Genomic DNA, 27,956 nt, shown 5'->3' with positions numbered 1-27,956 from the left:
GTCAGATACACGTGAAGGCAAAGGCGTGCGAGTCTCGGCTCAGGCTGGCGGGGACCGTCAGCGCCCAGAGGAGGTCAGCTCCCTGGGCGCTCCCCAAACCCGGCAGGCGAACCCCTTTCTTATTGGCCACTGCCTGGCCGCCTCGGGCGCCCATTGGCCGGCCCCGACGCCTGCTTCTATAAGAGGCGGGCAGCGCGAGGCTGTGGGCTGACCCAGCTCCCTGCTAGCGGCGCCCGAGGTGAGTGGGGTGGCCCCTTCCCACCGGGACCAGGGACCACCGTCGCGGATTTGGGGGCACTGGGCTGGCTCGAGGAAGAGGCAGGGTCATCCTCCAGGAGGTAATGCCCGTGAGGAGCTGGGCCTGGGAAATCAAAGTCGTACTCCTGTGGTCACTCACTCTTCTCCTTTCCTCCTACCCTCTGGTGAGAAAAGACACTATTTTTGAGGGCCTCCCGTGTGCCAGAAACAGGCTCTTTACATGTCATCTGATTTCACCTCCCCAGCAAACCCTGTGAGGTAGATAGCTCTTGAATTTTACAGATGAGGAAACTGAGGTTCAGACTTGAACCCAAGTCAGTGTGCTTCCTCTATGCTAGCAGAAACAGACATGTTCTTCCTTCTCTTCTCTGTCAAATGGCAGCATCTCCTTTTCCCTTCTCCTCCTGTAAAGGGAAGCTTCCCTTAGACACCCCCAAAGAAAAGGGAGTCTCTGAGGCAAAGCTTTTCAGCATCACATCTCCTCACCTCCACCCCAACATGGGGCTAAGAGCTGGGGTGCAAGGTTACAACTGACAAAGAGGCATAGGACCTAGTAGTTCAGATCCTGTTAATAGTCAAGGTAAGTTTAACCTTGCCTCTGACCATTTGGTTTTCAGGAGTTTAAAATTAACTCCCCACTGATGCTCTACTCTAGTTGACTTGGGGGAAGAAGACTAGAGTCGAACTTTCTAGCCCAGTGAAAGTTTGTGCCTGTCAATTAATTCTCAAAGAAGGATGGAATTCACTTATTTGGTTTAAAAGTAGAAGTGAGCACAGCTTAAATTAACTATAAATGGTTCTGTAAAGCTATAATCTGTGGCCTATGAATCTGATCACTGGAGTTAATTTGTACACATATTATTATCATATTAGATTATCTTCAGGCAGGGATGTATCTTCTATTTCCATTTTCTTTGCTGGTGCCATTATTTCCTGGAATAATGCTTTTCATGTTTTCTTTTATATTTCATCTTTACTTTCATCCTCTTTCCCTTCCCCCATTCAGAAAAGAAAATCAAGATTCTCTGGAGGATTCTCTCCTTTCACACCAGTCTTTCCCAAAGCTTTTAGTTCTGTCTTCAAACAGCATCCATGCTTTCAAAATACTTTAATTCGATAGTGCTTTGTGCTTCCTAGATGATAGAAATTTAAATTACACTGTTACTGATTAAACTAAGGGGAGAAAAGAGTTAGTCAATTGACCTCTACTATATTAAGGGGCTATTGATCTTCTGACCGACTTCTTGGTATGTGTTCCTTATTTCCAATGGCAGGTCCTGCACACCAGTGCATCTTTAGTCAGGTCAGGAAATTCGATAGGAGAATGACTCCCGGCCTCGCACAGAAAAAGGGGAAGTACCAGCTGGCATTGGCCTATTAGAGTATTGCTTTAAAAGTAAAATATATACTTCTTCATGAGACATGGATCCAAACAAGTGTGACCCATTGGACACTTCATAGCCTTTTATCTTACCAGGCTAGTACTGTGGGTTTTGCCCCTGAAGGAGTAGGAGGGGGTAGGTAGCCGGAAGAGGGAAAGGGAAAAAAGTGATGGAGGAAATGCTGTGGTTCTGAAAGGGGTTTGGGAGTAACGATAAAGACAGAATAAAGATGCTTCATAAGTTCTGTCTATCAGGCCAAGCTGTGGCCAAATTTTAGTAAAGGTCAAAGCCTTGTGCTCTTAAGCTTATTTTGGGGTGGGTGTGGGGGAGGGGTGAGAATTCTTTTCTTCTAGTTTCTAAGCAGAAGTTCCTTTTGAGAAACTTCATTCTTACATTGACTTAACAAGAGGGATAGGAATATTTCCAAATCTCAATGTAAAATGCCTTACTCATCATAAATATTCCATTCATGTATCCTTCACCTTCCTTTGCCCCCACCCATTAGGGAAATGTTGGTGGCAAAACTAGATCCATTTTAGAACCAGGGGAAAAAGAGAATTATGAACCCCAAAAGGTTGGAGTTAGATTAGCCATGACTATTAGTACCTTCTTATAACGGCTCCTGCCAGGGGAGCTTAAGGGTCAGTTTTGAAATGTGAAAGAAAATCTTGATATAGTTTTATATGAAGAGCATTCTAAGCTCTGAGGGATCGTTGAAGGATGAACTATCAGGAGATCTGAAATTCTGTTGGTGTTACCACTGACTGGCAAAAATCACTTTTCTTTCCTGTTCTCTGATCCTTGCTCCCAGTTGTTAAAGTTTGCTTACATTATGAAAATAGTGGTAGAACAGGAAATAGGTTATATTTGCAGAATCCTTTTACTTCAGCGTGTTATGGTGACAATATGAGGGAAAATGGGGACTCAGTAAATATAGGCTGATTCAGTAAATTGTACTTTGGAGTCTTCATCTGTTTGTTTGCAAAAGAATTGCTAAATTATTCACTTGAGATTTGGAACTTAATACACTTTAGGGGTTTCATAATAAATAAACTAATGAAACTGAAAATCACCTTAAGACAAAAGAATACTTAAATTTTATGTCATAACACAACCTTTCCATGTGCTTGTTACTATAAGAAATAGGTTTATAACTATCTTGTGAATGCTTAATTCCCAGGGTAAGAAAAATTTTTAGCCAGGAAAGTTTAGAATGTCCACTTTATTACATTTAACATTTTCTTTTTTTGAAGATTGGGAAATTTGGGATGCACTTCCCATTATTAGAGCTAATATTTATTGAGTACTTAGTGTAGGTCAGCATCGGTTCTAAGGGTTTCATATATTATACTCCTCCTCCTTATAGCCACGAAATTGGTGCTAATTAGCCTCCATCCAATTTTGCAAATAAGGAAATTAATGCACATAGAAATTATAGCTTGCCTACATGGATTTGTAGTTGGATTTATTACTAGCAATTTGCTTTATTATTTTACATCTCTCTTATTGTTGGCAACTGTATACTATAGGACAAAGTCACCCATACTCTGGAAGAAAAAAAAAGTGCATGGTCTTTGAGGGATAGTTAGACACGTAAGAAATGTTTCCAAAGGTTTTCACATCTCCAAAAGCATTTTAAGAATGCGTATCTGAGACCATCCCTGAATTTTTAGCCCCAGAGCCACCAATTCAGAATTTCCTGTGTATAATTAAGTTTACCTTAAGAAACGGTCAATTCCTTTGAAGCTGAAAATCTCTCTTAGGATGTCTTGCTTCCCATCCATAAATCTCTTCTGCTCAGAGACTTAGGGATGGGCCAGAAGTCATCTCCAATCATCTTCAGAATCTCATGGGATATTGGTCACGGGGTTGGGAAGTAGGTGGGGTTTCGTGTGCTCCTCAGATATCATAGCCGGGATCTCAGGATACCGTTCTCTTCTCCTTATTTGGCCTTACTGGAAAGTCAGTCTCTCCTCCTCCCCTTCCCTCATAATAAATCTGTGAATTCCTTGGAGGCAAACAGTCTTCTTTGTTTTTTAATCTTTACTGCCCTAACACTGACTATGGTAGGTAAATGTGCTTGGGTTGAAATTTCATTTGTTTTACCATTAGTAATCATTTGAATCACAGAAAAATCCACATTATTATTAAGTTTAACTGGTCATTTGGTTTTAAAGCATTTGACATAGAGATTGTTTTAGTTGTAGAGAATAAATTGACACAATTAGAAATATCTAAGCAGTTTTGATTTTAAACTCAATGAATCAATAAGTATTTGTTAAATTTTGAATTATATATCTCAGTCTCTTCTTGGTACCTGAAATAGCCTAGTTTCCTCTGTGGGGAAAACACCAGAATACCAAGTCACATTATGTGTTTTAAAATGTATAAGGGAGTTTTTGGATGCCATGAGTTTCGGTTAACTGTTTGGTTACTTTGCTGTATTAGAAAAGTTAGGTAGTGTGCCCAAGGTCATACACTGACAAATGTTAGACAGTGATTAGATATCTCCTTACACTGTTTTGCAGTGTAAATAAGTGGTTGAGAGATGCCAAAGTAGATATCTAGTTCATCTGAGAAGTCAGCTTTCAACTAGATCCCAGGAATTTTGTTCTACTTTCTGCCTTTCTGAACATTTTTAGGGTAATTCTTGTGAAATTAGATCCATATGTTAACATTCATATTTCCAAGGACATAGTTTTATTTTTTTATTTTTTATTTTTTTTATACATCTTTATTGGAGTATAATTGCTTCACAATTCTGTGTTATTTTCTGTTGTACAACAAAGTGAATCAGCCATATGCACACATATATCCCCAAATCCCCTTCCTCTTAAGCCTCCCTCCCACTGTCCCAATCCCACCCCTCTAGGTGGTCACGAAGCAGTGAGCTGATCTCCCTGTGCTATGCTGCTGCTTCCCACTAGCTATCTGTTTTACATTTGGTAGTGTATATATGTCAATGCCACTCTCTCACTTCATCCCAGCTTACCCTTCCCCCACCCCCGAAGGACACAGTTTTAAATATGCGTTCTTACATTCTCTAGCTGTGTGACCATAGACAGGTTAGTTAGTTTCTCTGAGCTTCAGTTTTCTCATTTATAAAATGAATATAATTCCTATCCCCCTCCACCAAGATTTTATGAGAATTATATGGGATAATATTAGTGCATGATATATATAGACATTTGACAAATATCAGTTCCCTTACCCACCTCTTGGTTTGCTAAGAATGGATGGAATCTTGTTATCATAGAGTGGGAATTTCTTTCTTATCTCCATACTCTCTGAATTTATATGTAGAAGTCCTTCAACTTAGTATGTGCCTGATAAATATTTGTTAAACTAAATTCCAAAGCTATCAGAAAGACCGAATTCTGAAACAGAAAATTGTATTCCATTGGCAAATTTAGTAGCAGACTATTGTTTATTACCATACAGTTGAAAATTACTGAGCCATATTTGGTACTTTATACCCTCTATCAAGCCAGATAGGGCTCTTGGGGATGCCTCTTATAAGGTACCCCAAATGTTATACAGTATGGGTTAAGAAAAAGGCTTTATGGCAGAAAGAGAAAACTCACAATAGTTCTCTGGTCAGAAGGACAGAAATTCATGAAGCTCCTCATTTTGATCATCCTATAGAAAAGCATTTCAAAGCCAGGAATTTAGCTTAATGGAAAACTACCTTGTCCTAACTTTTCTCATTTAGCCTTTGATCAGACTTGCCATGGTCCTGAGATGGTTATTTGGATATGCATAGAAGATCAAGTCCAAACTCCTCTGCATTAACTGCAGAGACTTTTGAAGGATCTGGCCCCACTTACCTTGCCTACATGATCCCTCATTGATCTGTGGTTGGTCACCTCCTCATACTTTGTCTTTCACCTCCTCATGGACTCTTTCCTCTCTTTTTCTTTAAGACCTAATTCAAACACATCTTCAGTGAAGCACCTCTGAACACGTACCAGAATAATTAATCTAGCCACTGCCATCACGCCACCATCTGTGTTCCCTGTTATGGTGCTTATCCTTCGCAGTCATTCTCTTTCTATGAGACTTTTAATTCCCTGAGGGTAGGGACCATGTCTGTAATCAGTCTTTCCTTCATTTATTCATTCAGTGACATCTATCCAGTCCCTGTTATGTGCAGAGACTGTGCTAGGTACTCACAATGGTGCATAAAAGCATACGTGATCTCTGCCCCCACAGAGCACACAGGCTAGTTGAAGAGACAGACACAACCATATACAGAGCTACAGCTGCACCTGCGACTGTTATTATGAATGGGAAGTATCTGGTGCCATGAGAACCAACACTAGGGTTTGACTTGTGGGGGGGGGGGGGTGGGTCAGGGAAGGCTTCCACCAGTAAGGGAAATTTGAACTGCAGGGGACTGGAACACAGTCTATCTGGCTTCAAGCCCTCGCCATCCTACTATACCTGCTCTACAGGCTTGGATCAACGCATGAGAGCAGGTGGAAGGCAGTGAGATCGGCTATGTCAATTTAAGTTGTTAAAGGTTAACTCCACTAGAACAACAACATGAAACTGGGCAATTAGGGAGAATTAATAACCCAAAGAAAACTAATAACCATAAATCTTCAATATGCTGTTTCCATTTATTAATCCAAATCTTACTTCTCAAGTATCTATTTCTCAATTGAGAGTCACCAGTACAAAGTTACCATACCCTACATCTATCCCCCACAATATCCTCACCTCCCCTATAAAGAAGATGTGGTACATATGTATAATGGAATATTACCCAGCGATAAAGAGGAACAAAACTGGCTCATTTGTAGAGATGTGGATGGACCTAGAGTCTGTCCTATAGAGTGAAGTAAGTCAGAAAGAGAAAAACAAATATCGTATATTAATGCATATATGTGGAATCTAGAAAAATGGTACAGATGAACCTATATGCAGGGCAGGAATGGAAATGCAGACATAGAGAACGGACGTGTGGACATGGGGGGAAGGAGAGGGTGGGATGAATTGGGAGATTAGGTTTGACATAAATACAGTACCATGTGTAAAATAGATAGCTAGTGGGAACTTGCCGTATAGCACAGGGAGCTCAGCTAGGTGCTCTGTGAGGACCTAGATGGGTGGGATGGGGGTGGGGAGGGAGGTCCAAGAGGGAGGGGATAGATGTATACATATAGCTGATTCACTTCACTGTACAGCAGAAACTAACACAACATTGTAAAGCAATTATACTCCAATAAAAAAATAAATAAAAAATTTTAAAAAGGAAAAAAAATCCTCACTTCCCCCAACACACACACACACGCACACACACACACACACACACACACACACACACACACTTGGCACTTGTAGGCCAATACTAAAAAGGCTTCAGGGCCAATGGCCTAGGGGATTCCACAGTCAGAGAGAAAGTAGATACTTACATGGAACCAGAATTCTCTGGGCTAGCAGCTATTCTTCTACTCCACCTGTGTCCAGAGCTGTCCAGGCTCTTAAATTTACAAATGAAATAGGAGGCCTTGTCCCTGTTCTGAAAAAGCTTGCTGTCTTGTTAGAAGACATGTCACATATATGAGTGACACATTTGAGGAAGCCATTCAAGACCCAGTATAAACACAATGAACAAATGGCAAGGATGTGGAGAAAAGGTAACCCTTCTGCACTGTTGGTGGGAATGTAAAGTGGTGCAGCCACTATGGAAAACAGTATGGATGTTCCTCAAAAAACTAAAAATAGACTTACCATATGATCCAGAAATTCCTCTTGGGTTTATACCCAAAGAAAGTGAAAACACTAATTCAAAAAGATACATGCATCCCAGTGTTCATAGCAGCATTATTTATAATAGCCAATATATGGAAGCAACCTAAGTGTCCATCAACAGATGAATGGATAAAGAAAATGTGTGTATGTATACATGCATATATATGCATACATATATATACACACACAATGGAATATCACACAGCCATAAAAAAGAATGAAATTCTGACATTTGTAACAACATGGATGGACCCAGAGGGTATTATGCTTAGTGAAATAAGTCAGACAGAGAAAGACAAATGCTGTATGTTATCACTTATATGTGGAATCTAAAAAATGAAACAAGTGAATGAATATAACAAGAAGAATCAGACTTACAGATATAGAAAACAAACTGGTGGTTACCAGTGGGGAGAGAGGAGGAGGAAGGGGCAAAATAGGGGTAGGAGATTAAGAGGTACAAATTACTATGTATAAAATGGATAAGCTACAAGGATTATATTGTACAGCACAGGGAATATAGCCAATATTTTATAATAACTTTAAATGGAATATAATCTATAAAAATATTGAATCACTATGTTGTACATCTGAAACTAAAAATAAGACCCAGTATAATAAAGTGCTAAAATTGTAAGGGGAGAGGAGGTAGGCTTTCATACAGAAAGAGTGCCCAGTTCGGGCCACAACAGTCAGGAAGACTGCAAGAAACCCATGGGCTTGAGTCATGCCCTGAAAGGATTGGATTAGAAAAAAAAGAAAATTACTAACATGTATTGTATGCCTTTTATATTCTAGGCACATGCTAGGCAATGTTTTAGCTTATTGTGGTCTCATTACAGTTTTGCAAAGTATATATGTACATCCATGTTTTACAGGTGAGGAAACTAAAACTTGGTTAATGTTATCAGATATTGTCTGAGTTTCAAATATTATCTATGCTACCAAATATTGTCTACATTGTACAACTTTTTTTTTTTAGAACTTTCTCTCTATTTTCATACTTTATTTTTAGAGACGTACACCAAATTCATCATGATTGAAGACAATAAGGAAAACAAAGATCTTTCCCTAGAAAAGGGAAGAGCAACTCTCATTTTTTCCTTAAAGAATGAAGTTGGAGGACTTATAAAAGCACTGAAAATCTTCCAGGTAAGCAGTCTCTGTATTTCTGCATAAAACTGTTATAAAATGGGTCTGTAAGATTATTTGTAAATTCTTCAGAGGTGGACTACAGAAATGTTTTAAACACTTACATTTCTAAAATACTGCTCGATTCTATCAAATGGGCAAAGGATACAAACAATTTATAGAAGAGGAGGTACAAATAACTAATTAAGAAATGGGGGAGGAAAGATTCACTTTACAGATTTTGAAGAAGCAAATTTTAATTTTATTTTAATTAAATGAAATATTGAAATTTTAATGATATTATTTAATGGTACATTAATAATATATTAAATGCTATTTTTTTATATAGCAAAATAACAAAGGTTCTACAATTATACTACTCCCTACTGTCAAAGCTTCAATGCATTTGGCCCTTAAATACACCTTTAGTGTGAGGGAAAATTGATGTGATGTGTAGGGAAACAATCTGGTAATATGTATTGTGAGTTTAAAATGTTCACATATTTTGACCCAGTAATTTTACTTCCATAAATCTATCCTAAGGAAATCAGGGTCAGTCAGTTAGAACAGGAATTTTTACTGCGTACTTACTAAGTGCAGCGTGTCCTGCTAGATATGAAGGTGTGTACCCTAACAAAGCAGACACAGTTCCAGCCCTCACAGTTGTGTATAATCTAGTGGAGAAGACAGACACTAAACAAATAATTTCAGTAAACAAATGATTACATGTGTGTAAACTGACCTGAAAGAGAAGTACCAGGTACTATGATAGCATTGAACTGGGAGACCTAACCCAGTTTAAGAGACACAAAGATTTATTTATAGGAATTAAAAAATTATACACAAACTACTTGTCCTAAGGTATGGGACAGGTTAAATTATACTACTAGAACACCATTGGTATTAAGCTTGTAGGCTCTGAAGGCAGGCCACCTGAGTTCAAATCCTTGCTCTGTCACTTATTGGCTGTGTGATGGTGGGCAAATTAATTAGCCTCTCTGCGTTTCACCTTAGCATCTATAAAATGAGGGCCCTACCTACCTCACAGGGTCACTGTGAGAACTAATAAAATTAATATATTTCAAGTGCTTAGGATAGTTCAAAGTAAATTATCAATAAATGTTAGCTATTTAGAAATCAGATTTATATCCATATGATATACTATTAAATAGCAGTTTGAAAATAATATTTCAAAGAATTTAAAATTCTAAATATAACAAATAGTCTAGAAGAGTTTGTGATAAAAAGCACCAGTTTTTTACCCAGCACCTCAGTTCCACTCCCTAGAGGCAATCTCTTTTAACTATTTCTGTTCTTTAGTTCTTTTAGTGGTGAATTTATAATGTCTAAATATTGTCCTGATCTCTCTGAATTATCAATTTACATGATACTTATTTACTCTCTATTGTGAATGATACTGATACTGATACTTCCGTCCCTTCTTCCTCCTTCTCCTCCCCATATTTGATAATTTCGTGATTACTGCAAGCTCTTCTTTTGATTACCTTGGAGTCTTTAAATAGTATACCTATATTTCTTCCATCAACTTTCTTTTTTATTTTGTCTTTCATCAAATAATACTTGTGCATGGTTTAAAAAGTCAACCCCACACTATAAAGCTTATAAAGAAAATAGCAGTCTTCTGCTTCATCTCTCTTCATTCCTAAATTCCATTTAATTTTTATGTTGACCTAGGTGCAGAGGGTTGAGCTAATCACACTCCTTAAATCACGTGGACACTGTCATCACTGATGGATACAGCTTCCTCCTGTTTTATTCCATCTCCATTTCTCTCTTCTGATAGACAACTGCTCTGATACATTTGATCTACACACTGAATTGTTTTTTATGTTACTTAGAATCTATGTTGAGTTTTTGCATGTGCATGGATTGGTAATTTATATAAATGTTATTGTACATACACTTTTTCTTGTACTCAGCACTGTGTTTTGAAGACCTACCTTGCTGCTACATATCCATCTCATTCGTTCTTCTGACTGCTGCAATGGTGTTGTGGGCGTGAATCCACCTATTTTTACTTATCCTCTGCCTATAGGGGGCAACCATCTTCAACGCTTTTAATTATATTTTCTCGTAGTAGTGTCCATATTTATAAACAATATGCTTATTCTGCTGCTATTCCTTGGTTTTTCCATTTGTAGATATTACCTATTGATTTTCTCCAGCGGAAGTGAAGGGTTAGCTTCCTTGGCACAGCTCGCTTTCCAGCGGCCCCTCAACTTCCCTTCCCCCCATCTTCACAATGTAGTTATGCCCCAATTTTTGGCTATATCAGTCTTCAGTGTTTTCATTATGAAGATGATGTAAATCTTGTTCAAAGAAGAGCCATATTATCCATTATTCTGACTCTTCTTTTCTCGTACAACAGGATTACAACATAGTTTTTAAGGGCATAGACTATGGAGCTAGACAGCCTGAGTTTGAACTCCAGCTCTTACACTGATTAGCTGTGTGCGTTTGGGCAAACTGCTTAACCTCTCTGTGCCTCTGTTGCTGTAATTGAAATATCTGATAAGGAATGTCTCACTTGTTACTTTAACTCTACCTGAATTTTCCTAGACCTTCTTGACTAAACTTTTCTTCCAGGTAAGAAGAAAAGAAGCTAAATAACTTTTAAGTTATTTAGTTACATTTCCTCACCAAATTCCATCAAGTTTTTCATTTTGATAGCACTCAATTTTAGATTATTTTAGGAAGAATTGACATTTTGTGTCTTTTTCTCCAAAAACATAATTTATAGCTTTATATTTATTCAAGTCATCATTTGGAAAATATTTATGAATATACTTAGTCTAAAAATTCATAAGAAATAGATTCAATAAAACTCTCCTTTACTCCTGATCAATTCCAATATATTTTATAACTGGCTCTCTTGTATTGATTCCATGATAGAGTCTACATTCCAGGATAAACCCTGCCTATTCCAATTTCCCAACATCCCTGACATTCACTCTCCTTTCTTATTTATCAAGTTAATGTTCCCTGATAATTATCTCATTCTTACCTTTGCTCATACAAGTTCCTCCTGTTTGGAATCTTACTTCTTCCCTTTGTCTTCCTATTCTATCTATTTTTTTTTTTTTTTTTTTTTTTTAAACTTTTTTTTTTCTTTTTTTTTAGAAATTCACATTCTTTTATTTATTTATTTATTTATTTATGACTGTGTTGAGTCTTCGTTTCTGTGCGAGGGCTTTCTCCAGTTGCGGCAAGTGGGGACCACTCCTCATCGCGGTGCGCAGGCCTCTCACCATCGCGGCCTCTCTTGTTGCGGAGCACAGGCTCCAGACGCGCAGGCTCAGCAATTGTGGCTCACGGGCCCAGTTGCTCCGTGGCATGTGGGATCTTCCCAGACCAGGGCTCGAACCCGTGTCACCTGCATTGGCAGGCAGACTCTCAACCACTGCGCCACCAGGGAAGCCCATCTATCTATTTTTTAAGACTCATCTCAGTTCCTATCTGCTCCATAGAACCTTCTACCTTCTCAAACTCCTGATGTTTTTTCCCGTTTCTGAAAATCTTCTGCACCTGAACACTCACTATTTGTATTTTCTCTTAGTCTTTCATGTGTTAGTCAACTAGATTGTAAACTACTTGTACGTCTTGCCCTTCTTTGTATGCTTCACAGCCATTACTTGGCTACACAGGTTTTCACTAAGTTAATTTAGATTCATCTGGTTAGTATTGGAGATCATCTACTCTAACTTTCTCGTTTTTTAGATGAAGAAAACTGTTGGGTGACTGGTTCTTATGTTTCATGATTATGTCACCAGGGCTTTTCCTCAGCACCCAGATTGGTAAGAGAAGATACCTTCCCCCCACAGGTTTACACATATGGCACCCCACAGCTCAGGCTGGCAGGCGAAGAGATCAGAAGTAGCAATCTGATTCAGCTGGTTACTGAGTTTGTAGCTTAAGATATTGGAGGTATTAAATATTCCATGTTCAAGCTGTTCATCTAATTGTATTAAATGCATTATTGCAAAGGAGACTTTTCTTTTTAAAGGACTAACACTAGATCACTTAAAAAAAAACCTAGCCTTTATTTGTGAGAATTTTCAAAGGGTTCTTTTTATCTAGGAGACTAAGTCTTTTGATTTGAAGGCCAATCAGTTCTGGCAACCTGAGGGACTTTCTACTTGGTGTTAATTTAATTAGATTCTGGAGGGTGTGATGAATTTTTCAAACTGTTTTTGAATAGTACCTAATATTCAGGGGGAATTATTTTGCTGTTGATGGCACTAAAAACAGCCTTTTTTCCCTTTGGCTATTATGACAAGTGATGAGACTGATTTTTAGTGGTAATGGAAGTAATCTGCTCAGAGACTATAACCATTTGAGGCAGTCATGTATAATCTTCATCCTCTGCTTTCCACAGGAGAAGCATGTGAACCTGTTACATATTGAGTCCCGAAAATCAAAGAGAAGAAACTCAGAGTTTGAGATTTTTGTTGATTGTGATATCAATAGAGAACAATTGAATGATATTTTTCATCTGTTGAAGTCTCATACTAATGTTCTCTCCGTGAATCTACCAGATAATTTTACTCTGAAGGAAGATGGTAAGTTTGAAAAGTGAAAATACTACTCAGAAGATTAAGTTCATAATGTGTGTCCTATCTTATGTTTAGCTTGAAGGCATGAAAGTAAAAATAAAACACTGTCTATTCAAATTGCTTACAATCTGATAATGAAGAAGATACAAAATGTAATTGCTCAAAATGCTAAAGAAAAATTATAAAGCAACATTTTATCAAGGGCGAGAGAAGTGAAAAGGAAAACTTGAGTACAAGAAAGAATTTAGAATAGTTAGAAATCCATTGTTATCTCAATTTCCAAATCATCAGGCATTTCTTGATTTCACAAACCTCCAATTCCCAATCCCTGAGCACTTAGTAACTCTTACAGGGCAGATACCTAGCAGATATTAAGTGAACATTTGAATTTGTTGAGAATGTTGACAATTACTGACAACAATGATGTGAAATACTCTATATATGCAATACAACATTCTTCCTTGTCCTCACTTCCACCAAAACCAAATGGAAAGCTTCTAAGTTTTCAGATACTCAGGTAGCACAGAGATAATCTAAAATCTTCTACTGTGAAAAAATCCTTGCAGTTTACTTGGGGCAAGAGACAAATGGATAAATCAGTCACATTTTATATATGGTACTCAATTTAAAATAATCCCTTCAGATTATGTCACAATATTTGGGTGTAATCAGGGCTGATATTCATCTGTTATGTATTCATATGGCTGTATAAGGTATTAAAATATCAAGATTCTACGTCCACGTCTGGCTGGCAGATAGCTTTTCCCCTGAGTCCCTTAAGTGCTCCTCACCATGCCTGAAACCCATGTGCCCCCAGTTCTCCCCTAGGAGTCCTATGCCCACCACAAACAACTAGAGGATTAACACCTGGTAGAGCAGGAGCCTGGGACTCTGCCTGTGTCTATTTTGAGTGATTGGTGCCCCTGTTGTTTTGTTGCTAAATCTCTTGAATATCACTTCTGGGTATGTTAGAGCATTAAACTGGAGCAAGAAGAATTGAGTCCTAGTCCTCTCTGTTCCATTAGAGATGAATGATCTTGGATAAGTTACTTCACCTCTCTGGACTTTGGTTACCCCATCTATAAAATGAAGAGTTTTATAGAGTCTAAATGGTTCAGCTGATTTTTAGGGAACACCAACTTGTATCAGATATTTCTACTAAGAAATGGGGATACAAAAAGAAATAGTCCTACCCTGGAGTCGTTCCCATTCTTTTCTGTAAGACAGCCATATGCAGATACATTATAGTAAAACATAGTAAAAGCTTTCAGAGAATTGGAGTCATAGTCATGGGAACCCAGATGATAGAGAATTAGCACCACCTACAGGGTCAGGGAAGGCTCATTTGATTTGGGTCCTGAAGGAGGAGAAGGATAGTCTCAAGAAAACAGAAGGATGAGCTGCAGCAGAATGTGGCATGGGATAGGTATTCCAGGGAGAAGACCAGCATTCACAAAAACTCAGAGTTTTAGGAGAGCGTGTATGTATGAGGGATAGTGAGAAGATCAAAGTGGCAAAGACATAAATGATCTCTAGGATCCTTTTAATCAACAAAAATAAACATTCAGAGTTTTAATTAAATTTGCTAATTAAAAATTAGCCTTACTTTTTAAGGCTAGCTAAATATGTAGCTTAAATTTTTTTGAACTTTTGGTCTATTACTAAAGTACATCATTTCTGCAATGCTTAGGAAATTAAGGCTCAAAATATTTTTAAACTCAAAAACTTTGAATAAGATTTACTTATTAAAACTAGACCAATTCACTTGTATACATTGTGCCTCAACGTACAAGCTAAAATTAAAAATCTCATCCAAATGCATTTATGACTTTCTTAATTTCTTCTTCTTTATTGCCTAATTTAAGATGGTGTCTTCAACTGTTACCGTTTTTTGTATTTTTCAGGTATGGAAACTGTTCCTTGGTTTCCAAAGAAGATTTCTGACCTGGACCATTGTGCTAACAGAGTTCTGATGTATGGATCCGAACTGGATGCTGACCATCCTGTAAATATTTTACATAAATATTTTCATGAAAATAATTTAAAGCAAACTAAAAAATTAAGGGTATTATTTTTCTTTGCTGGAGAAAGTGCTTATTCTAGACTAAATAGGATCTTGATTAATCTGGGTTTCAGGAAGTGTTATTAGTCCTTCATGTTGGTGGACTTCAAACCAAGTGACTGAAGAGCATCCAATTTCATTGGCTCCAAAACATCTGTATCATGCCTGGAATTCTTATCACTAAGAGCTATTCCAAGAATTACACTACAATGAACACCATATCTGCAGTGGGTTTCTATCAAAATGGGCATGGGCTATTGGAGAGGGGAGTAAAGATAGGAAGGGGAAAATCATCACCCACACTGCCCAGCATAATTGGTTTATTATGCAGTTGATGAATTAGGAAGCTGTTTCCTTGGAAAACCATATGGGATACAGCACAGGCATGAGTTGCAGAATTAGTAAGTCTAGAGCATTAGGACTTCTTATGGAGCTCTAGGATCCTAGGAGGGGAGGAGAGAAGAGAGTCAGCAGTAGAGTCGCACAGACCAGGGATTTAATCTAGCTTCTACCACTTATTAGCTGTGTGAATGTGACCGTATACTGCCTTAGACAACCCCCAGCCGATCCATCCATTTATTCTATAATATCGTATTGAGTAAGTATTGGAATTAATAATTTGCTGTACCTGCCCTCTGGGAGCTTCTAGTCAAGTTGAAAAAGTAAATCACACACACACACACACATACACATAAACACACATACAAGATTTAAATATGAAAAGTGTGCTAAGTGGCATGGACAGACTGCTTTGAGATATATACAAGAGATAAACACTTCTAGCTGAAGAGGTCAGAGAAAGGCAACCTCGTTAACTTGGCCTTAAAGAATTTTGGCAGGAAAGAGATGGAGAGGAAGGACAGTTCATTGCCAAATGAGCAAAGGTTCAGAGGCAAGAAAATCTGGGGCATGTTTACGGAAAGGTGTGTAAATCAGTTTTACTGACCTACTACCAAGTCCTGCTGATTTTCACCTCCAAAATATTTCTTTAATTTGTTCCTTGTTTATTCTTACTACCACATCCCTTAACTGGTCTTCCTACCTCCAGCCTTGCCGCCTCAAACCTGTCCTCCTCATAGTCACTAGAACGATCTAAAGCCTCAGTGTGACCGTTATCCCTCTTGTGCCTAAAAACCACCAATGGTACCTCAGTACAGATCTAAGAAAATTGAAAACATAAGTCCACGCAAAATCTTCTACACAAATGTTCATAGAAGCATTATTCATAGTAGCAAAAAAGTGGGAACAACCCAAATATCCATCCACTGGTGAATGGATAAGTAAAGCATGGTATGTCCCCAACATGGAATATTAATGGCCATTAAAAAAGCATGAATTACTCAACATGCTACAACAGGGGTGAACCTTGAAAACACTGTGATAGTGAAAGAAGCCAGTCACAAAAGGCCATATATTGTGTGATTTCTTTTACATGAAATATCCAGAACCGGCAAATTCATAGCAACAGGAAGTAGATTACTGGTTGCCAGGGCTGGGGATGAGGGAAAATGAGGATAGACTGCGAATGAGTAGGGGGTTTTTTTTCAGTGTGATAAAATGTCCTGAAATTATGGTGGAGGTGGTTGCACAACACTGTGAATATCCTAAACCCCCCTAAGTTGTACACTTTAAAATGTCAGTTTTAAGGTATGTGAGTTATATATTGATAAAGCTGTTATTTTTTTTTTAAAAAACCCCAATGGCTTCCAATTACCCCAAGACTAAAATCCAAGCTCTCAAACAGACCTTTACTAGCAGACCTGTAACTAGTCTTCACCATACTCCACCTCACTCTCCAGGCTCCAGCAACGTTGCATTACCTTTATTTTCTTAGGCGCAACATACTGTTTTTCATTTCTGTGCTGTCCTTGGTGCTATGCTTTCTGTCCTCCTCCACCTGGCTCTCTCCACTCCTCTTTTAGCTTAGGAGTCATTGCTAGGGACCCTTTCCTGACCCCCACTACCCTCTTCGCATACTCTGGTTTATGAAATGTTTTCTAAATCATTTGTTAAGTATTTTTTATGCATATTTAAAAACTTTTCTTTAATTATCAGGGCTTCAAAGACAATGTCTATCGTAAAAGACGAAAGTATTTTGCAGACTTGGCTATGAACTATAAACAGTAAGTGTACTATAAAAATAACTTATTCAACTTTGAACTAATGAAATAAATGGAGTAAATTATGCCTATATAGTAAATAGAAAACAAGATACGTGCTACTGTTTAATGGATGCTAATTCAAGATAACTTCTCTTTATCTCATTAGTGGAGACCCTATTCCTAACGTTGAATTCACTGAAGAGGAGATTAAGACCTGGGGAACTGTGTTCCGAGAGCTCAACAAACTTTACCCAACCCATGCCTGCAGAGAGTATCTCAAAAACTTACCTTTGCTTTCTAAATACTGTGGATACCGGGAAGATAATATCCCACAATTGGAAGATGTCTCAAACTTTTTAAAAGGTAATGAACTGATTAATTTTTTGTAAGGGAAATATTGAACTCCATTTCAATCACAGTAGAATTTTTAATAGAGGACTAAAGTCCAGTTATTTGGGAGGTCAGAATTTTTCTGTATTCTGTCCTGGCAGTTCTCCAGGCACCACATTTGAAGAGGGACATTCATAACCTGGAGCAAATGTAGAGGAGAGTGAGCAGAATTGTAAGAGGATTGGAAAATGTATCATATAAATAAAATTTGAAGGATTCTCAGGGTGTTTAACCTGGAAATTTAGGGGACTTTATAGATTTATTTAAATATTTGAAGGTCGTCTTATGTTATAGAGGGATTCCTATGTGGCTCTGAAGTAAAGGACAGTAGGATAGAAACAGCAAACTTTTAGTTCGAAATGGAGAACATCCTGTTAAAAGAGCCATTTGAAAATGGGACAGGCTCATGAGATGGTTAGTTCCACATCCATGGAAATGTTCATGCAAAAGTGCCACACCCACTAGAGGGATGTGATAGAGGAGATTCAGGCACCTTCGGGAAGGTTGGAGTAGATGATCGCTGAAGCCCCTTTCCACACTAAGATTCTATCATTTTCCCAAAGAAGACGATATGTTAGTAGAAGCATAAACAAAGACTAAGGACAATTTTGCTCCTTTTAGTTCATCATGCTTATTTGGTCCAGGCTTCCTTATTTTTTCTCACTAGTATAGGAAGTAAAAGGATCAGTGATCTCCAGGATCTACAATATGTAAGAAAAATAAATATCCCCCTTTGATCTCAGCAGATTAGAACCTTAGGGAAAAAATAGGCATTATGTTTTTGACTCAAAGGGAGTTTATCTTATTTCCATCATGATCTGAAATTACTATCTTTGAATTTATTATATAGACTGTTATAAAAATATACATATTTATTCAAGTCCATAATTCTCATTACTCAACCACTATACACAAAACTAAGAACTAAACAGGAGAGGGCAATATAGTTTTTACAAGGGAAGAACTCATATAAGTGGTTCCTACAAAAACTAGATTTAAAAAAAATAGTGATTCAGAATGGCAGAGAACCAAAGCACATGACCTTGTGTGGCTTAACAAAGATGGACTAGCATATGCTACAGAAGTTGTTATCAAATCACACTTGCATGCGATCTGGAGGAAATATTTTGTTATAGATGCGAAACTGAAAGCTGATCACTTGGGGTCTGGAGCTTGAGCAGGCTGCAGAGCTTGTTGCTAAAGGTGTTTCAAGGGAAAGTGTCAAAGAGAGAAACCAATATTTAAAGACAGTTCAAACAAAACACGAGTTGGAAGGGGCTACCTGCCCTGGCAAATATGGTGGCCACTAGACAACCATGGTTGTTTAAATAATTAAAATGAATGTAGGGACTTCCCGGTGGTCCAGTGGATAAGACTCTGCCTTCCAATGCAGGGGGCATGGGTTCCATCCCTGGTTGGGGAACTGAGATCCCACATGCTGCGTGGTGCGGCCAAAAATAAATAAATAAAAGTTTAAACAAATAAAATGAATGTAAATCAAAATGTTAGTTCCCCAGCCACATTAGCCACATTTCAAGTGCTCAATAGCCACATGTGGCTAGTGGCTAGCAATAGGCTAGATGTTGAACATTTCCATCTTTGTGAAAAATTCTTTTGCCCATCGGAGTGGGAGAATCCAAGTACAAAGCATTGGGGTGGAACTGGAATTACCAGAGTGTGAGAGTTTGAAATGAAGGACAAGATCAGAGCTTATAGAGGTCCCCAGAGCCACTGCAGCCTAGTGGAAGGTGACTTTTACAGTGGGCATGCAGACTCAGGTATTGGGGAATGAAAGAGCACCATCCAGTTTAGATAAAATAAAGAAACTACAAGAGGTAGTACTGGCTAAAAATGACATAGTTTAAAAAATGGTTCTGATCTAAATTAATAGATCTTGTTAGTGAGTTTTTAAAAAAAAAAAAAGATTGTCTAGGGGATAGTCTAAGCCCTTCAGGGAGACAGCAAGGTGTAGTGTAAGGCTTGGGTTCTCATCCTACCTTTATCATCTACTGTGTGGCCTTGGGCACATTACTGAGTCTCTGAGCCTTAGTTTTATAGTTGTCACAATGAGGAGACTAAACTTTAACTCATATTGTAAATATGAAAGGAGATGTGATGTGTAAAAAATCTAACCCATTGCCTGGCCATGGTAAGTGCTTAATAATTATGACTTCCCCGAAGTGCATGTATGATACATTTTAGTTTCATGTTCTCTCTCAAAGTGTTACCTCGTGCCACTGGCAGAATTAAAATGTTGCAGTAAATAGTCTATTCTAGTGAAGATTTTCTCCTTTGCTTTGCAGAGCGCACAGGTTTTTCCATCCGTCCTGTGGCTGGTTACTTATCACCAAGAGATTTCTTATCAGGTTTAGCCTTTCGAGTTTTTCACTGCACACAGTATGTGAGACACAGTTCAGATCCCCTCTATACCCCAGAGCCGTAAGTACATCTACTGCAGCATCCATCCATCAATATGGTACCTACGTCATGATTTTTTGTGAGGATCAAGCGAATTAGCACATGTAAAGCATTTTGAATGGTGCCTGGCATGTAATACATGTTCCATGCTCTATACATGTTAACCATTATTATTACCATTGTTAATTGACAACCTATTAGGTGCCAAGTGCTGTCCTAAGCATAGGGGATGTAAGACTGAAAAAAATCAAAGTTTCCTGCCTTCATAGAGCTTATATTCCAATGGGAGATATAGATAATAAACAAACAAGTAAATATATATATATATAAAATTCAGATGGTTATAAGTACCATGGAGAAAAATAAAGTAGGGAAAGAGGACAGAGTTGTGTGTGGCTGGGTGTTTCTATTTTGAAAAGGGTGATCAGAGAAGGACTGACTGAGAAGGTCACATTTGAGCAGAGACCTGGTTTGGGGGTTGGGGGGGTTGACATGTGGATGTCTGTGCGTATTTGTATGAACTTATGTACGTGTGTTTGTGAGTGGCCAAGGTTTTGAACCAAAATAGTTCCTTTACTGTAATAGTGTCCTTTGTGGTCCATTTCCAAAGTAATACCACCTGATCAATTTGAATAAAAGTAACATCAGGTTTTGATTTGATTGAATGGTTGATTATGCATTTATGTTAAATGTCACAGTGTGACAACTTGTACCTCTTTTTCAGAGATACCTGCCATGAACTCTTGGGTCATGTCCCCCTTTTGGCTGAACCTAGTTTTGCTCAATTCTCCCAAGAAATTGGCCTGGCTTCTCTTGGAGCTTCAGAAGAGGCTGTTCAAAAACTGGCAACGGTATAAATCTGGAAATAGCTGTATAGATCAGTAATCTTTAACTGGGGTGGGATGTGGGTATTTGTGTAGTTTAAATGTACCTACTCAAGATGAGCATTAGAAAATTTGTCTTTGCTCATATTTAATTTAATTTAAATAATTTAAATAAAATTAAAGGAAGATGTAAAAATTTAAGGCTTATCCAAAGAAGACCTGAGCTTTAAAAAAAAAAAAAGGCAGAGAAACAGAGAACACTAGAATACAATAATGTTAACAGTTGGTATACCTTCTTTTTTTAGTAAAAATGATAGATTCCCTAAAAATGATGCTAAAAATATTTTTGAGCACTAGGTACAAAACATGCTGGAAATACAAAGATGAATAAGGCCTGGTTCCCACCTTCAAGGAACTTATACACAGACACTTATGTTAGAATGAGAGGAGATCTGTAGAGAAGCTCAGGCAGGGTGCTCTGGGAGTGCAGAGAACTGCCTGGGGAAAGTTTCATGGAAGATGAACATCTGGACCAGCCCTGGGAAGATGAGTAATGTTTTCACCTGCCAGGAAAAGAAGGAAGAGCATCTCAGGATGAGGGCACACAAGGAAAGACAGGAGGTGCTTGGTGTACCTGGGGAAATGATAAGAAGCTGGAGCACAGTGTGTGAGGGTCGGGAAGGTGGTGTGAAATAGGCTAGATGGTTAGAACAGTGCCCTCAAATTCTGGTTTGGGGACCCCACAGGGTCCTTGAGTAAAAGATCCATTCAAAATGCAGAGTGGATTTTAATGTGAGAGACAGAGTTCATTGATATGGTTTCAGATTCCACATTACAGCTGTACTTTAAGAAACTACCAGTTGCTGAGTTTTGATGTTGTGTCAAAGAAGAATAGCCACAATTACCTGAGAAGGCTATTACAATATTCAACCCTCTTCCAACTACTTATCTGTGTGAGGCTGACTTCTCTCCACATACTTGAACCAAAACAACCTATTGTGACAGGTTTAGTACAGAAGCAGATGTGAGAATCCATCTGTTTTCCAGCCAGACATTAAATAGTATCAATCCGGACACTAAAAAGATTTGTGACAATATAAAACAATGTAACTTTTCTTACCGTTTTTTTGTACAATGTAGTTACTTTTGATTAAAATGTTATTTGTGTTACCATAAAATGGTTTATTATAATTTTGACATTAATTAGTAAACATTTAAATTTTTCTCAGTTTACATTTTTAATATGGTAAATATAGCTAGCTCTATCCCACATAAACAAAAGGTCTTTGGGGTCCTCAGTAACTTTTTAAAAATATTTATTTATTTATTTACTTATTTATTTTGGCGGTGTTGGGTCTTAGTTGCCACACACGGGATCTTCATTTCGTCATGTGGGATCTTTAGTTGCGGCATGCGGACTTCTTAGTTGAGGCATGCATGCAGGATCTAGTTCCCCGACCAGGGATCGAACCCGGGCCCCTGCATTGAGAGTGTGGAGTCTTACCCACTGGACCACCAGGGAAGTCCCTCCTCAGTAATTTTTAAGAGTATATAAGAGTTCTGGGAACAAAAGTTTGAGAAGTGTGGTTTGGAACGAGGCCAGATTGTAGAAATACTTGTGAGCTATCCTGGGGGTCTTGGATTTTATTCCAGGGTACTTTGGGTCAGTGACTAAGAGTTGTAATTTGTTTTAAATTGAGTCCTTCAGGATGTGAAAGTAATACTGATGTCCTTTTGCAGTGCTACTTCTTCACTGTGGAGTTTGGTCTATGTAAACAAGAGGGACAGCTAAGAGTCTTTGGTGCCGGCTTACTTTCTTCCATCAGTGAACTCAAAGTAAGAGCTGTAAATCTTTGCACATAACCATATTCACTTAATGTAATTGATACGACCTGAAATAGTTTCTGGATTTTAATTAATTTATTTTTATTATTTATTTATTTATTATTTTTGGCTGCCTTGGGTCTTCGTTGCTGCGCACGGGCTTTCTCTAGTTGTGGAGAGGGGGGGCTACTCTTTGTTGTGGTGCACAGGCTTCTCATTGTGGTGGCTTCTCTTGTTGTGGAGCACAGGCTCTAGGTGCGTGGGCTTTAGTAGTTGTGGCACACGGGCTCAGTAGTTGTGGCTCGTGGGCTCTAGAGCGCAGGCTCAGTAGTTGTGGCGTACGGGCTTAGTTGCTCTGAGGCATGTGGGATCTTCCCGGACCAGGGCTTGAACCCACATCCCCTGCATTGGCAGGCAGATTCTTAACCACTGTGCCACCAGGGAAGCCCTAGTTTCTGGATCTCAATAAGAGCTTACTGTGGAAAATACTTGGGGTGGCAGTAAACATTACCTAAGAGGCATTTTTCTCTATTTCCTAAGTTTTCTGAATAGATATAGATAACTATTCAGAATGTAGTTATATCTTTTAAATAAAAAAGTATTTTAAAACAAAGTCTTGCTGTTTCCTCACCATTTTTGGTGTGCTAGCAACAACTTCAGTAATTTCTAGGGAATTCTTTGAGATGTATTACTTATCCAATAAAGGAATGAACTTATGTTTGTTGAGTGGTGGATGTGCATGAAATATTGTCCACGGTACAGTCTTTCTCTCAAGGAGCCTACCACCTGCTGGTGGGTACAAGTCATGTATAGGAATAACCAGTGCAGGGTAGAAAGCAGATGTCATAATGCAAGAATAAATAAATAAAGATCCTTGGGTACCTCCTACATGGAGAAGAGTGTTAGAACAATGGAGTGGTCTTGGGGCATTTATAGGGAATAGCAAGCCATTTGTTTTGCTGGCTCTGGCAGATGTGTGTAGAATGTGATCATGAAAATAGATAGTATCCTTTGATTCACTGACTCTTCATCCTCTAGCACGCACTTTCTGGACATGTGAAAGTAAAGCCCTTTGATCCTAAGATTACCTGCAAACAGGAGTGTCTCATCACAACTTTTCAGGATGTCTACTTTGTATCTGAAAGCTTTGAAGATGCAAAGGAGAAGATGAGGTAAAGTATATCTTCCTCATGCCTTAATTTTCCTCTGCAAAAGATAGGTCCAATAATGGTGACAAGTCACAGACGTAAGCAGCTGGATAATTAGAAGCCCACCAGGCACCTTTTGCCTGTAACACATCTCTCTTTCACAGTAAATATTTAGGGTGTGTTGTTTATAATGATGTTCAGTGTTGCAAATATGAGTCAGATACACTGAGAAATTGGTTACTTCCTATTCCTTCCTATCAGAGAGTTTATAATCTAATAGGAAAAATAAACTGTATGCAAATTACTATATAACAACTAGGAAGCCTTAAAGAGATACAGGTGAAACACTGTTCTGCATTTTATTCAGGAGCAATTCATTCCAGCTAGGGGAACAGGGAAAGCTTAATGGCATTTGAGAAAGGACTTGAAGTATACACAAGATTTAGATATGTTAATTTTTAGACTAACGGACAGTATTTGGTTTTTATCATTTTCTCCCTAGAAATTGATTGCCTCATATTTGTTTTCTTAAATAGAGAATTTACCAAAACAATCAGGCGTCCATTTGGAGTGAAGTATAATCCGTATACACGGAGTATTCAGATCTTGAAGGACACCAAGAGCATAACCAGTGCCATGAATGAGCTGCAGCATGAGCTTGATGTTGTCAGTGATGCCCTTGCTAAAGTCAGCAGGCAGCTGAGCATCTGACAGTTGCCAGTCCTAATCCCGAAAGCATCTGAGCATTCAGAGGCCTGTGGGCCAACTGTTGCTTTGCTTGATGACCTGGTTGTGGAGGAACAGCAGCCAAATAATATTCTCTATTCCTATTCCTTAATGGACCATTAGTCTTTGAAAATGTGTACCTGGATACTCTAGCCACTACTTTTTTTTTTCTTTTGGTAACAGCTTTAGTGAAGTATAGCCTAATTTTATTTTCCCCAGTTCTTCTTGAGTAAAATGACTTTGATGATCACTTAAAATACCTTGGTGGTTACTATGGAGCTGATCCATATTGTTACTTAAGATTCTCTTATTTCTACAATAGCTTACTTATAACTGAATTTGTGCCAAGCTTGGTCACATTCACATGCCCAAATTTAATAGGGGATCAGCTGTCTCTGCTGCTAGCCTGAGCAAAAGCAGAGAGGCCTTTGCATATGAAACATACCTGGTAAAGAGCAAATAGTCTATTTTCAAGTGTAGTGTCTTGTAGGGAAAAAGGAGTATCTAAGTCTAGAAAGGTTGATTAGAGTATAATCCTTAAGTCCAGGTGAAGAATTTGTGACTTTATTTTGAAGGCACTAGGGAGCCCCTGCCCGAGTGACCATCCTCCTTGAAACTCTTTTCTTTCTGTGGCATTGCATATGTTTTACATTATCTGTCCTACTCAAGAGGCCAAAGGGAACTTGCAAGGCCCTGAACTCCGACATGCAGCCCCAGAGAATATCCTCAGGTTAGCAGGAGACAGTGTTGTCAAAAGGAGAGTTCAAACTGAGAGACAGATGAGAGGCGTGCAAAGTTTAAGTTGGAAAAGCAGTGCCAAGCACTTTATTTCCAAGGTATAAGGTGAGACCATAAATAGGAAGGCCAGGCGTGACAGTCGAGTGTGGGGAAATGGGGAGGAGATGGTGTAAGAAAAGCCAAGAAGAGCATTTTAGGACTGACACTGTAATAATGAAGGCTGCAAACACTGGCTTTTATGTGGTATCAGCGGAGTAGTACAGGGAGCAGGCTTGGTATAAAGCGGTAAAGCTGGAATCCCCAGGATAGGCTTGTGTCTCTTCAATTTGCTCCTTTCCTCCCCCCACCCACTAAAGGAAGACTTTCCTCAAGTTTCTGTCTTTAGCCCTCTTCTTTCTCTGCTCTCTGTTCACGGGAGATGTCATCCGTGTCCATGACTTTCTTATTTCGTATGTCTCCCATATTTGCAATTCTAACCCTGACATCTGTCTTGAGTTTTTGCCCCTTACATCCAGCTGCCTGCCAGATATTTCCATCTAGATGTCCCATGAATTAGGCCAATGTTGTGTAACTTCTTGTGGCACCATTCATTAGAATGAAATGGGGTTATGCAACATGGCAGCCCTGCCAAGTATCTTAAACTCTATAGGTCCGAAAAGAAACTCAGATTCACCAGAATATTGTGCCCCATCAGTTTCCTCTCCCAATGATCTCATTTCTATTACTTGTATTAAGGGTCATATTTTCAGCCAATTTCCCATTCTTAATCAGCTATTTAAAGACCGTGTCCTTAATTTTTTCACATTAATAGTCAAATTGAATACCATTTAACATGTTTTATTTCAACAGACAACTAGGTATTTTAATCCTTTTTAGGCCTCAAAGGAAATTATTTTAAAAACTCTTAAAAATTTATTTCATTTTGTGTTATACAAGGAAATAGAATTAGGAAGAATAATTCATGCTACTTCAGATTTTTACATTACTTATAAATTTTAATAGCTGATCAACTGTTAAGTATACCTTTGATAGTACTAGATCTAAGTCAGCTAATCTAAAACCTTTTGAAATATTGGTTAGGTAGTTTATAGTTAGTGTATTTGGTTGCAAGGAAATCTATGAAGCAAACTATGATAGATAGCAAATAACAACAAATCATGCATACTGTATCTGGTTTGGTTATTTTCATATAACTTTGATCATTGCAAATAATCTTAGTTATTGAATTTTTAAATGATGGTATTTCAAATCACTCTATGATAAAAGCACACTAAAGTAAATGTTAAAGACACAACGATTATAATTCACATCTTCAGAATAATGGAAATATTTAATGATTGGTTTCAGTTCTTTCTTCTAACCTCTGAATTTATGATATTTGGTAAATGAGGAGTTCTGAGAGTCTTAGAGTTTTCATGCATTTTAAATATATTTCTTCAAATATATGAGAACAGAATTGAACCAAAAGTGTGGTTCATAATTCTTAATCAGTGAGTTATTACTCAGAGACATAGATGGTATTTTCCTGACTTTTTGAAGAATGCTCCAAAATCTGGTTGTCAGTTGCCTGCATTTCTTAATCTGCCTATTTTGTCATTTGGAGTTATACAGTGGTTATGACACACCAAAGTGTACAGAATTATAGTTCATTTTTAAATTGCCTTCCAAACTGAAAAAATAAAAAATCCTGGAATTGTCTAAAGGAACACATAATAGAGTTCATATATTAATTTCTAGAAAATGTATAAAGATACTGTGGTCTTATTTCAGTCTAGTCTTTATTTTACTATATGATATACATTTATGACTTGCAAGTTTGTTATTCAACTGGATAATAAAAGGACACAAAATTCATGTACTCACTAAGCATTTTTTTTGTCAAATGTATGTTAAAAACTGATTTAAATGTATATTAGCAATTTCATTAGTTTCAGAAATCTGTAAGATCCTTATACTTCTCAGAAAGCCTATAAATATGTAAGGTAAGGGGAGCCAAACACACCTGGAACCTAGAAACCACTTTTTGGAATTCTTGATAAAGTCTCAGTCTCATGTTCCTCATCTGTAAAGTGAGCTAAATCTACTTTACTGGGTTACTGTAAGAATTATGTTGTGAGAGGACTTGTAAAAAGAAACATTAGCCATATGTAAAGAATCATTAATCTCCTAATCAGAGATCCCCATAGCTTCTGGATGATTTTTATCTTCCTTCAGAGGGAATTAACTTTTGCATCGAGCAGATAGCATATAATGGCAGGGGAAGCTCGTCTTAGTCCTAGCAGGGATTAAGCCAACTTGAAGCTGCGTTTCAGTCTTTGTGAGGGCTGGTTTATTTCCAGTTCACCTCTACTCTTAGGGTGCAGCCCTTTAGGGATCTCAAAGGAAAGCTACATGTGTGTACCAGGGCTTCTCCTTGGGGACCCTGGACTCCTAATTTTCTCCCCTCCTTTACTCTCATTCCCCCCCACCTCCCGACACCATAAAATTGCTAACAGTACTGTTCAGTTTCTCAGCTTCTCAGCTGCTGCTTTCAGCCCAGTTTCTTAGCTCCAAGTCACTGCTTGCTAATTAGCAAATGCTTCAAGCAGAAAAGTAGTGCCAAATATAATCTCTCAGCTTTTA

At 38.2% G+C, this 27,956-nt stretch overlaps 1 protein-coding gene across 3 annotated transcripts; it reads left to right on the top strand.

Moving 5' to 3' along the window:
- Positions 1-219: 219 nt before the first annotated feature.
- On the top strand, positions 220-27,169 carry TPH1 (tryptophan hydroxylase 1). 3 transcript variants are annotated; one of them, XM_036861738.1, is made up of 11 exons: positions 220-238; positions 8,413-8,549; positions 12,925-13,108; positions 15,007-15,107; positions 17,220-17,287; positions 17,433-17,629; positions 19,960-20,095; positions 20,799-20,925; positions 22,639-22,734; positions 23,761-23,894; positions 24,407-27,169. In XM_036861738.1, the coding sequence occupies exons 2-11, from the start codon at positions 8,433-8,435 to the stop codon at positions 24,579-24,581; spliced, it is 1,335 nt and encodes a 444-aa protein (XP_036717633.1). In that variant the 5' UTR covers positions 220-238; positions 8,413-8,432; the 3' UTR covers positions 24,582-27,169. The 3 variants fall into 3 exon arrangements, with proteins under 3 accessions (XP_036717633.1, XP_036717634.1, XP_036717635.1); XM_036861739.1 differs by lacking the exon at positions 220-238 and adding an exon at positions 306-338; XM_036861740.1 differs by lacking the exon at positions 220-238 and adding an exon at positions 358-422.
- The last annotated feature ends 787 nt before the right edge of the window (positions 27,170-27,956 follow it).

This window comes from Balaenoptera musculus, chromosome 8 (genome assembly GCF_009873245.2).
Source record: "Balaenoptera musculus isolate JJ_BM4_2016_0621 chromosome 8, mBalMus1.pri.v3, whole genome shotgun sequence".
Taxonomy (NCBI): Eukaryota; Metazoa; Chordata; class Mammalia; order Artiodactyla; family Balaenopteridae; genus Balaenoptera; species Balaenoptera musculus.
The sequence above is the reverse complement of the archived record's forward strand: the minus strand, read 5'-3'. Positions and strand labels throughout refer to the sequence as shown.

Coding starts and splice junctions, on each gene's coding strand:
- TPH1 (XM_036861738.1), top strand. CDS start 8,433: ATGATTGAAGACAATAAGGAAAACAAAGATCTTTCCCTAGAAAAGGGA. Junction 15,108..17,219: donor AACTGGATGCTGACCATCCT/GTAAATATTTTA, acceptor TTTAATTATCAG/GGCTTCAAAGACAATGTCTA. Junction 20,926..22,638: donor CTGTTCAAAAACTGGCAACG/GTATAAATCTGG, acceptor GTCCTTTTGCAG/TGCTACTTCTTCACTGTGGA.